Source organism: Semicossyphus pulcher, unplaced genomic scaffold (assembly GCF_022749685.1).
Source record: "Semicossyphus pulcher isolate SPU_LCO1_2020_fin unplaced genomic scaffold, fSemPul1.0.p SCAF_38, whole genome shotgun sequence".
In the NCBI taxonomy this organism is placed as follows: Eukaryota; Metazoa; Chordata; class Actinopteri; order Labriformes; family Labridae; genus Semicossyphus; species Semicossyphus pulcher.
Genome location: NW_027211713.1, coordinates 62,501 through 74,247, shown reverse-complemented (window position 1 = coordinate 74,247; position 11,747 = coordinate 62,501). Strand labels below are relative to the sequence as shown.

Sequence of the window (11,747 nt, the reverse complement as noted above, 5' to 3'; positions counted from 1 at the left end):
CCGTTGACAGACACCGAGGAGCGTCACACCAAACCTCATGCAGAAAACCACAAATTTAATTCACTGCATGAATGCTAATTAGCACTTTAAAAAATCTACCTGTAATTCTGATCATATCTAGAGTGGGACGAGCGTAGCGCTTAATCTGAATTAAAAGGAAACTTTTATTTTGTACTTGTTTGCACTTTGCCTGAGCCTTACGTGATGTAATATTGTGAAATATGTTTTTTTAAAGATAATTTTAAGCGTTTTAATTTTATACCGATTCAACAACTGAAACGCATCAATTCGGAATATACATTTAAAATCTTAAAACGTATGCGAACCTTTGCAGAAATCCAAGTAATCGTAAGATTTGCAATAGTTTGAATGAGGTTTGGCTTCACAGTGTAACTCAAAACGACCTGTTGCCTGTGCGCGCGCCCTGCCTCTTGGCTCGACCATCTGTCAGCTCGTGCGTGAAACTGTGACACCTGTTGTCTCCTGCGCTCTGGCACACTGTGAAGAATGTCAATCAAATGTCGTTGTGTAAAAACAAAGCGGATTAATTCAAATATTTACTATTTTAACTTATACTCCTTTAACAGTGACTTACATGATGTAGAAGGAAAGCTAAGATCATATCGCAATTCAAGGCCAGCAGGGGGCGACTCCACTGATTGATCCTATAGAAGTCTATGAGAACATGCTCCTCCTCCTCTCCTGATGTATTCCCTCAGTAAACATGTTCCTGATGAGTTTATGGTCTCAGTCTCTAGTCTCAAGTCTTCTTCATCACAGCATGATGTTCATTTAGTCACTGATGCTCCCATTGAGAGTCACACAGACCAGGAGGAGGGGAGGCTTTAGGGCGGGGCTACCTGTGATTGACAGGTTGCGACCACTGCTACCTGAAAAGTGTTTTTAGAGTGTTAAGAGTCACTGTGAGGAGTCGGCTGATCGTCTTTATAGTGAGCACAGTTTATGTAAAGCCTGTTAAAGCCAAAATTAGCATCCCAGTAAATATAACAGTTACCTTGAATTATGGATGCACCTTGTTACCTTGTCTGTGCGTCACATTTTTATGTTGTATGTTAGGATGGGTAAGTCCCTTTAATGTCCCTTCAATAATCAGATTTTTCCCCACAGAAATAAACTTGCATGTTTTATAACATCTTCTCCATTTCACTCGGTGGCACCAACAAAATAAACACTAAGGACAGGAACGTTCAATCTGGGAGCAGGAACACAGATAGTAAAATGAAACAGGTAGTCCTGTGGCCGGCAGAGGAGCCACAGGTAGATAAACTGAAACAATACCACCTTTCAGACGTAACAAGCGCCCAGTGGAAACAGTCAAATGAGGCACTTCGTCTTCCTGTTCAGAGTCAGACATCACCTGAGCAGAGACAGAGAACGCTGCTCTGTCAGCTCCGGGCAGGTGTGAGGATGGAGAAGAAGGCAGGTGTGGACACAGGTGTGAGGATGGAGAAGAGGGCAGGTGTGGAGCTGCTCATGGAGACGTCAGAGGGAGGCCTGAAGGAGCTGGTGCTGAGGTGGTTCACTGAGACGCAGGCGCCGCTCATCCTCAACAACGGAAACTTCCCCAACTGGTTTCAAGGCTTCGCTGCAAGAAAGTAAGAAACACAAAGAGCAGAGAAGACCTGTGGTGACAGAGTGAAGAGAAGAAGCTTCTAGATGTTGCACCTGTTTGGTCTCGTGCATTTAATCAATTTTATTTGCTGCTTTTTGCTCAGATTTCTGCAGAAACTGTAGATTTCTGTGCTTGACATGATGTTTTCGCACCGTTTGCTTCTGCATTATCTGCATGGCCGTAGTGACAGAGGTTTATGTAGTAACGTACTCTATGAGCTACTTGTACTTTGACTGTAATTCAGAGCATTTATAAGTTAAAACTAGCTGAAGGTTATTTTTGCTTCTGATACCGTGAAATAAATAATTATTGATAATTTTACTTTGCTGCGGTTTCAGTGCAGGAATAAACTTTGTGCTATGTTGGAGTCATTTTATTATTTTGACTTCATCTAAAAACTTCCTCCACCGAGTTTATGTGTTCACTGTTTTCATTGTCAAACAAGTTTGAAGTACGAGGCCTGGAATCATTTAAAACAACACGTGCTGGATATGTTATATACTTATCATTCATACAAGTATGAGCACTTGTCTCATACCAGCAGGAAATAAACACTGCCAGCTGAGGTCTGGCCTGGGAACGCCTCAGGATCCCCCAGGAGGAGCTGGAAAACGTTGCTGGGGAGAGGGACGGCTGGGTCACTTTGCTGAGCCTGCTGCCTTCACGACACGACCCCGGATAAGTGGAAGGAAATGGACGGATTCATTTTTTGCTGTTAATTCCAGATAGTGCGGAGAGTTAGATGTTCAAATGTAAAATATGTATTAATATAGAAAATACACTTCAAGAAACAGAAACAGGAAACATCTAAATAAATGTAAGATTTTAGGGACCAGAAGACGTTTGGAGGTCACATTCTTTTTAATGGGTCAGCTCTGAGTATACATACGTCACTCAGGTAGATACACTCTGGGGTAAGCAGTTGATTACTGTACATGTAACACAGGTCGAGAGGAGTCAAACTGTCTCTCTGCGTCAGGTTGAAAGCTTTGCTAACATTAGCATGCATTAGCCTCTGCAAGCTACTTGTCATTCAGGCTGTAGCTGCAAAACCCCAGAGTGTATCTACCTGAGTAAGGGCCTGTTTTTATTGAACTCTGTACGAATGACTAAACGGGGGAGGGTGGTGATGTACTGGATTTGTTTGTGGGGTGAAGACTCAGAGAGGACTGATGACTGTGGCTGTAACAGGAATGGCTGTGACGTGTGTGAGGGTGAATAAAGGAGACATACGAGTTGGTTTCGTGTCGTATCAGTGTTATTTTTAAATCTAATTTGCCTGTAACTCTGTGTAATTGCTTCTGTCCCGCTCTGCCTCAGGGACGCAGAGGATTTACTGAGAGATAAAGCTCTGGGCTGCTTTCTCATCCGCCTCAGTGATAAAGCCATCGGGTACATCCTTTCCTACAGGTGAGCTAAGTGACATCTGTTTCACTCTGCTCAGTTCCTTCATTACTGCCTCCCTGATTCACCTCACTGCTCCTCCAAAGGGGCCATGACAGGTGCCGTCACTTCGTCATCACTCAGGATCAGGAGGGTCAGTTTGTGGTGTCAGGAGACTGTCTGACGTACGGCAGCCTCTCAGAGCTGATCGAGCATTACAGAGTCCACCCCATCCAGCCGTTTGGAGAACACCTGACCTGCAGCTGTTATGAGGTGAGGAACGCAGTAAAATACTACGTTACATGTATTGTTAATATAAATCAGCACGTCATACAGAGACTCTCAGTCTCCAGAGGATCTAATCAAACTGGTGATCTACAGACTTTTGCTTTAGCAACACAGCGAGGCTCAACAACTTTGATTTGTCCCAACAGAGGTGTTTAACCTTCATTTAAATCTTCTTCAACACAGCAGGATGTTCATCTAGTCACTGATGCTCCCATTCAGAGTCACACAGACCAGAAGAGGGGAGGGTTTAGGGCGGGGCTACCTGTGATTGACAGGTCGCTACAATGGGGACCTGAAAATGTCTGGTTACGTGTTCAAACTCACTAAAAAACACTCCCAATGATTTTTACTGTTATGGTGATTTTGGATGCACCTTGCTAATCCAGCTAGCGCTAGCTGACAACTTAGCATTTATAACCCCTCAGAACTCTTCAGCTCCACCCTCTCGTCCAAATATGGTCACCACTGGTTCCAGAGAAACAAAATGGTGACAGTCAAAATGTAAAACTGTGGTCGTCCACAAATCCATGGCTGGCGTCACAGTGCCTCATTTTCTCATAGACTTCTATATAATCAGAGCAGATGCCTGATGCACGTTTAAGCACAGTGTTCACAGCTGCGTAATTATAAAGATCTGAAAACACAAAGCAGTGTTTGGTGAACAACAACGCTCCACCACTGCTCTCATCTGACTGCTGCTGCATCATTTCTGTCTCACTTGTTCCCTGATTGAAGCCAGGTGGGCTCTGACAGGAGACAATAACCTGGATTATTATTTCCAGGTAAACACAGCTGAGCTTTACGACGTGGTGAATTACAGCACCGGAGGGAGGTCTGGGGTGAGTGTTCAGGCTCTGCGGACTCTGTGGGACCAGAGAAATGATCATCACAGCCACCCGGTCAGTAACCACAGGACAGAGCAGCAGAACGATCCTCCTACAGCTCAGCCGCCCGCTCAGCCGCCCGCTCAGCCGCCTCTGCCGCCTGCTCTGCCGCCCGCTCAGCCGCCCGCTCTGCCACCTAAATCTAAAAACAGGAAGCTGACAGGAGTCGTGTCAGTGGACACGGTGTCCCTCTCACAGGTATGATGGAAATAAGATCTGACTGATTACACGAGTGTTTATATGAACACTTTGACACTTCATTAAGAGAACATAAGGCCTAACATTAGTCCAGTCTGAGCTTCCTGTTCCATTTAGAACGGATTTTAAGCTCCTCCTTCTTTTGCACAGTGTTGGTACAGATGGTATTATTTTGCCTCCATGTTCTCCCTGTCCCGGTGTCTTGCAGGGTGTGCCTCCTGTGCCAAAAAGAGGAATTCCTCTGGGCTTCTCTCTGAGCGGATCTCTGCCCGACACGTCATCACATCCAGGTGAAACTCAGAGCGACCCGAACAGATCAGAGAGACTCGGAGGAAACACGAACCTGGACTCCTTAAAAACCTCCCACTCCAGCTATCCAGGTGATCTGTGTCCACCTGAGAGCGCTTACTCTGAGCTCATACAGGTGGAGAGCAGGAGCAGATCTCTACCAGGACTGAACATGGAGGAGGAGGAGGAGGAGTACTCTAACCAGCAAACAGCATCATCTTCCCTCGCTCCTCTGAAGAAGGTCACCTGTCACACCTACTCCCTCCACGACCCCGGAGACCGGGCGAGCAGCTGCCGGTCAGAGCAGCAGAGTGATGAGGAGGAAATGTCCAGGACCAACCCGCTGTACCAGGACTCTGAGCGACCTGCAGGAAGTCCACCACAGCCGGGGGACGATAACACGTACGAGCTGATCCCCGAGGAGGCCGTCACCACCAACCAGGGAAACACGTACGAGTCGCTGGAGGACATGAAGACCAACAAGTCCAAATCCACCTGGGGGAAGAGTGTAAGTCAGACGATCGGATTGAATGATGTCATTAGAAGAAAAATCTCTTTGAACAGATTTCCTTTGTTTTCTTTTTGCAGAATGTGAATTGGAAGAAGTTCCTCCCTGATTACAAGAAGAAGTAAAAGGACTGACTGGAACGACTGTTAGAAATACTGTATTTCATAAATGTGCAAACATCCCTCTATAAACCGCTCTGGTTAGCTTTATGTATATTTTCCCACTTTTGTATAGTTTAAACAAAAATGTGTCTTGATACGTTTTAACTGTCACTATTATAGCTGTTGTAGTAATCGCTGTAGTGGATGTTTTGTAAGTATTTGAGTGATTGTCGCAGTGTTTGCATTAAAGGTACTTCTTTAAACATCTTTAACTTTATATAAAGTGATGCAAACCATCACTTAACGAAGGCTCGTGTCACTTTTCATCTTCATATCCACCTTATTTTGATTTGATTTACTAATAGATGTATAAAACACAGTGGAGCACACTCTGAGCGAAACATTTCCAACATGGTCCCACAACAAAGCTGCATCAGTGCAAACTACACCAAGGGTTAACTTTTGGAGCCGCAGTATTGACGTCCCGCCCCTTCCTCTAAAACACACCTTTACCTTGTGTCCTTGGCGTGTTGGAGCCCTCAGGTGTCCTTGGCGTGTTGGAGCCCTCAGGTGTCCTGGGCGTGTCGGAGCCCTCAGGTGTCCTTGGCATGTTGGAGCCCTCAGGTGTCCTTGGCGTGTTGGAGCCCTCAGGTGTCCTGGGCGTGTTGGAGCCCTCAGGTGTCCTTGGCGTGTTGGAGCCCTCAGGTGTCCTTGGCGTGTTGGAGCCCTCAGGTGGGCTCAGTCTGCAGCAGAACAGCTTCTTGTGTCGGTCTGAAGCAGATGTTCACGCTGATGGAAAGTTCAATGACTGTAGTGTTAGTGTTAGTTATGCCTCCTCTCGCCGTTCCTCCTCCACTCTGCTACTCGGGAACAGAACGCTGCAGGAGCCCCATTTGTCCACAGAGCTGTCAATCATGAGGCCACACCCCCTTTTTATAGCATCAAATAACTACTTAAAAGTTGTCAGAAAAATGAACACTGTGACATAAATCAGCATGATAAGAACTAACTATAATGACAGAAACCATGTTTGAGAAAAATGTATTTGACGTGTATTTTGATTTTATAGTTTGACTCATGTCCCATCTGTTAACATGGAGGAGGCGGGGCTTATGAGCTATACTGCAGCCAGTCAGCAGGGGGCAACAGAGAGGGTTTGGCTTCACTTTAGGGAGCTGTCATGTCATCTAAAAGCTTCACATGGTTCGAAATTTAGTTAACCTCGGAAGTGACACAGGAATATCATGACTCCTCCTGCTGTTATAAAACTCCACAAGAGGTAAAAGTAAAAAGCTGCAGTTCCTCTGGTGTCCACTTGAGGCTGTGTGCAGCAGTGAGTCAGTCCCCATAGAGCCCCATGTTAAACTTTACAGCAGAAAGGCTCTGACAGGCTTGGAAGCGGTTAATCTCTATTTACATATTCCACATAGAAACATAGAATCTGTAGACAGGGACGCAGATTACTGGGATGGACAGTGTTCTGGTTTGTGTTTGTAGTACGCTTGTTGTCTGAGTAATATTGACCAATCACATATCAGCAGGCTGCGGCGCACACAGGAAAAACAGTCCGTGTGGCGAGCAAAAGCATGCTGTAATGACATCCTGACTCCATCAGCAGCTATCTGACAGTCATTCAGCTTCTTATTAATCTCTATAAACAGACATCTGCATGCTAACCGCTAGCAGCTAACAATCTGTTCTAGATCTAAAATTGAACTTGATTCCCTGACGCTGTGTCACGAAAGCTGTTCAGCATTAAGATTTCCCATCTTCCTCAAATGCATCATAAATGATGGCTCTGCCCTCCGTCTCATGTAGTGTTCTTCTCCTCTTGAGGACAGACCTGACAAAGCTTCATGTTGTTCCTAATCTGCATCATGATGTTCTGTCAGCAAAGAGTCGTTAATTAAAGTCGATCACAAGAGAAACGGTTTCTTGTTCTGTAAACGATGCAGCACGCGGAGAAGGAAGTCGTTTATGGCGACATTATGGCTACATGCCCCTGCATGCTGGGATCCGAGATTGGGAAGCGGTTATCAGTTAGTTACAAACTGTGACCTCACCACTAGATGGCACTATATCCTACACCCTGCTACTTGGAACATCTGTTTCACACTCAGCTCAGACTTCCTGCAGCTCTGAGCTTCACACTGTGACCTGCTGAATCCAGTCATTAGCTCTGTCTGTCTTTCCTCCACTCCGAGCTTTCTTCCGTGGACTAAACAGCAGACCTCCTCCTCCTCCTCCTCCTCCTCTGTCCGCTCCTTCTCTTTCCTCCTGAGGCCTCATCCTGCCCAAAGCCTTCCTCCTTTTGATGAAGAGCTCTTTATCTGAGATGCCTTTCAGCTCTTTTTGAACCGTCTCCCTCTCCTTCATGATGAGTTCTTTCTTCAAACTCCATCCTCATTATCCTCCTCTCTGTCATCTCTCTCCGAGGAGTCCGCCCTCTGAGGGGGACCTCTCGCTCTTCTCCTCAAAGACCTTCCTCTTTTCCTTGAGCTCTTTCTTCTCTCTCTAGAAGGCTTCTTGTCCTGTTATGGTGACCTCCGCCTCATCGTCAGAAGGATCCATCTTTTTTCTAGCCAGCCTTTTCTTCATTGCTCATTATTATAATATGTTTTCATTATATATAAGTTCATTTCTCTTCCTATTTTAAATTCTAGGGCATTTTAATATGGCTATGTTTACATGTGAGCCAGTCTAAGGAGCAGTTGGCTGCATGAGGGCATCACATGAGGATAAACATTTTGTCTCATTATTTTCTCACATTAATCTTGTTTTATATCTTTGCTTCTTTTTTGCTTTGTGTTTGATGATGTCTTTTTTCAACATTTAAATATCTTTTGTTCGATAAATAAATATAAAGTAAAATAAGAGTTAAACAGGTTAAACAAGGACTACCTACTTACGAAAGTAACGTTAAACTACTAAAAAAAATACTGGCGTTATCCATTAATGCACCAGTACTGACATCATCATTGAATTCAAATTAAAAAATAGAGCACTAGTCAAAGGGGCCATTTGAAACTTCTGCAAATTAAGTCGTTTTAACAACAACAACAACAACAACAACAACAACAACAACCACCACAACAACATTTATTTGTTGTAATACTTATGAATATACTGATTTAATAATTATAATAAATTCAAAATCCTCCTAAAATAGTAGAAAAAATGTAAAACTATTATTTTTAATGGAGCCATTAAAGAGCTCAGCTAACCTCAGGAATGTGTCTGACAAACCACCTTACTGTGAATAAATGAAAGCCAAAACTGCACCCTTTAATAAAACAAAAAACACAGCAAGTAATCTTTTAAGTTATCATTAAGTGTCCCTAAACATGAAAATGCACCAGTGCAAGAAAGCCATTGTCATGTGTGGGATTGTTTACCCTTTAGAGCTTATTGCAGTGAAATAAAGTTGCCGCTCTTCAGGTTTAAAACCGGAAGCCCCTACAGCATTACAACAGGACGATATCCACTGTTGGGACTTGCATCTAAATGGGAGTACAGCGCACACTTACTTCAAAGATTATTGGGCAGGTCCCTCTCTTACCGCTAGATGTCACAATAGTCTTTCTCTGCTCTTCATACGCTGCCAGCGAAGAAGAAGAAATTACGGAAGTGCAGCTTCCAAACAGAATCCCGTTGGAAGAGTATAATATATTAGATCGCCTTCCTTTCACAATATCATTTTCAATCTTGGACTAACCAATTTTCAGTAAGACGATGGGAACCAGGGATGACGAATATGATTATTTGTTCAAAGGTAAAACAAAGGTTTTTCTCGTTATAGTTCCAGCTCTGCAGTCCTGTTAGCTGACGGGCTAAACAGGCCAGCTGATTAACTGTCAGGCTATGCTAACTTAGCAACCGTCAACCTTTGTGCTCTGATTGCTTTTTAACGAGCTTTCTGAGAAATGTCAGCAAGTTTTATTTATTTACATGACTCAAAACGACCTTTCTCTATACCGTGCAAGTGAATTTAGTTGTTAATTTGTCACGTTACGTTGGTAATCAATTAACGACAGGGCGTCTTAAAAGATGGCTAGCGTTAGCTGTTAGCTTATGTTAGCTTTTACCAGTGGGCGCGGACCAGCCTGACGTCGGACACACCTAACGTTAACCGTTATCACATTACCTTCATGAGATCCAAACCAGCAAAGCAATCACGAAAATAAACGCTACTAAAATATTAAAGAAAAACATGAAATGTATAGTTTACAGTGAATCCTGCAGCTAACTAGCTAGGCTAAGTGTTATCTTGTTTATAGAATGCATTATTGCACGGTTTGGCCAACAATGAGGTCAGTGTAAATGCCTGCCAAAGTAAACAAACTGGTATTTTAAATTTCAACAGAGGTTAATGGTAAATAAAACCTGTGTGTTTTGGAATAACGTAACTATTATATTAGTAAAGTTTTATTAATGTTTCCTACAATGGAAGTCTTCTAAATCGAATATCTTTAAAATCTACAGCTAGCTTAATGTTTGATAATTGTGAACTCATGTTACAAGTTTAACATTGTTTGTGTTATTACACCAAGAGGTGGTTTTAGCTCCACTTACTTTCACTTTATGCCGTTTATAGATATCGTAAATAAGAGCTTTTATTCTCTCATTCTATCTAGAAACTAAATGTTTCATTATGAGCATGAAAGAGCGCTAAGTATGAAACTGAAGACATGCGTAAATACTGCATTAATTATCCAATAATAATAAATAAAAATACGATGTGATCTTCTTAAGTTGTTATTGCACATGAAACCAGTACTAGACCCAATCATTATTTCTGATGATGATTTATCTTGCAATGTTTTTGATAAATTGACAATATATTTATATTACAATACCCTGAAGCACAAGGTGATATCTTTAAATATCTTGGATAAATGTCACATAAGCGAGCAGAATGTTCTGCTTTCTTTGTAAACATGTAAAGCAGGAATGAAAGAGATCTAAAATAAACAACTGAGTGATCATCTGAATAATTGCTGATAAGGTTTGACTGACTAAACTGGCTAATTGTTGTAGCTTTAATGAATATGAATATATAATATGTTGGACTTAAGAGCAGCGTGTTTACCATGAAGTGAGATCACTGTATACAGGTTTAAATTGTATGAAATCTGTCAAAGTTAAAATAACGGTTCTAAATGTCATTCTTATAAGTTTTGCTAAAATGGTTTTCCTTCTGCGTTTCAGTCGTCCTTATTGGAGACTCGGGTGTGGGAAAGAGCAACCTGCTGTCTCGTTTCACCCGTAATGAGTTCAACCTGGAGAGTAAGAGCACCATCGGAGTGGAGTTCGCCACGCGCAGCATCCAGGTGGACGGCAAGACGGTGAAGGCTCAGATCTGGGACACGGCTGGTCAGGAGCGCTACCGTGCCATCACATCAGCGTGAGTAAAGAGGAGGGGGCAGAATCAGAACTGGGATTATCGCCCTGTTAGAGGGTTTTTACATACTAGGAAATAGTTTGGGTGTGTTGGTGATGACAATAAAACATAAAAGAATAAATACAAATATAAAAGAATATTATATAAAATATGTACAACATGGATGTTTTTTACACTGTAAGGACAGAGCTGCATATACGTCTCGTACTTTATAGATTTCGATTTAGTAAATTATTTCAGAAATTGTTAATAAGCAAAATAATCCAAAACATTCAACATAGAGAGAGAGAGAGAGAGGGTCTGTATGTAGGCTAAAACTATGTTAAAACCTAGGGATGCAAAATATATTTTATTTTATATTTATTTTTAAATACCGATATATAAATCAGCCACACTTATATACCATTGTCAGATATGCACGTATATGATAACTTCTATTTTTCATTCACTACAGTGCAGTGAAAGAGGCTTAGGTAAATAAGAAAGGTAGCTGTCTCACAATTTGTCCTGAGAGGGCGTCTGCTTTACGGTGAGCAGTACTGTGTCAACATGTCGATGTGGACGCTTCAGAGGAAAACAACATGATGTCAGCTTGTGATACGTGTAACACAAGGCTTTAGAGAGCCACCCTCAGGGATGCTTTAACTACACGCTATGAACTTCTTTACAGAGATGTGAGATTGTATGTGATGTTATCGGTGTCAGCCATGAGAAGCATGTCGTTATTGATGATTGTAACAGCAATCAGCATATTGATGATATGCATTACAAGCTACTCTTCAGTAGACAGGGATATGATCCTATATGAAAAATACAACTCAATCCAAGTTGGTGAGTCGGTTAAACATAGTATCGGAGTTATGCGTCCATTCTTGTCCAGATTTATTAAGCTTTGATGTAAATATGTAAACATTTATTGTATCTCTGTTAGTTGAAAAAGACAAAAATGTACACCTTTCTTACTGACCTTGTGTGCTGCTCAGGTGTGTTTTCTTTATGCATAAAAGTAGCACTTACATGAAGGCTAACACAACATCCTTGTTTTATCTTCTACTGCAATTTC

The 11,747-nt window shown here is 42.4% G+C and overlaps 2 protein-coding genes across 2 annotated transcripts in view; both read left to right on the top strand.

The window, feature by feature from the left end:
- The first annotated feature begins 1,396 nt into the window (after positions 1–1,396).
- Positions 1,397–5,512, top strand: sh2d7 (SH2 domain containing 7). The gene is made up of 6 exons (XM_069679302.1): positions 1,397–1,616; positions 2,954–3,043; positions 3,124–3,289; positions 4,087–4,386; positions 4,595–5,182; positions 5,263–5,512. Exons 1-6 carry the CDS (start codon positions 1,429–1,431, stop codon positions 5,305–5,307), a joined length of 1,377 nt encoding a protein of 458 aa, XP_069535403.1. The 5' UTR covers positions 1,397–1,428; the 3' UTR covers positions 5,308–5,512.
- Positions 5,513–8,901: 3,389 nt separating this feature from the next.
- The window catches only part of rab11a (RAB11a, member RAS oncogene family), a 7,989-nt gene continuing 5,143 nt past the window's right edge, over positions 8,902–11,747 (top strand). The window contains exons 1-2 of the mRNA XM_069679283.1: positions 8,902–9,055; positions 10,492–10,687. Coding sequence (XP_069535384.1) covers positions 9,016–9,055; positions 10,492–10,687 — 236 coding nt within the window. The 5' untranslated portion in view covers positions 8,902–9,015. The remainder of the gene's footprint in view (positions 9,056–10,491; positions 10,688–11,747) is intronic.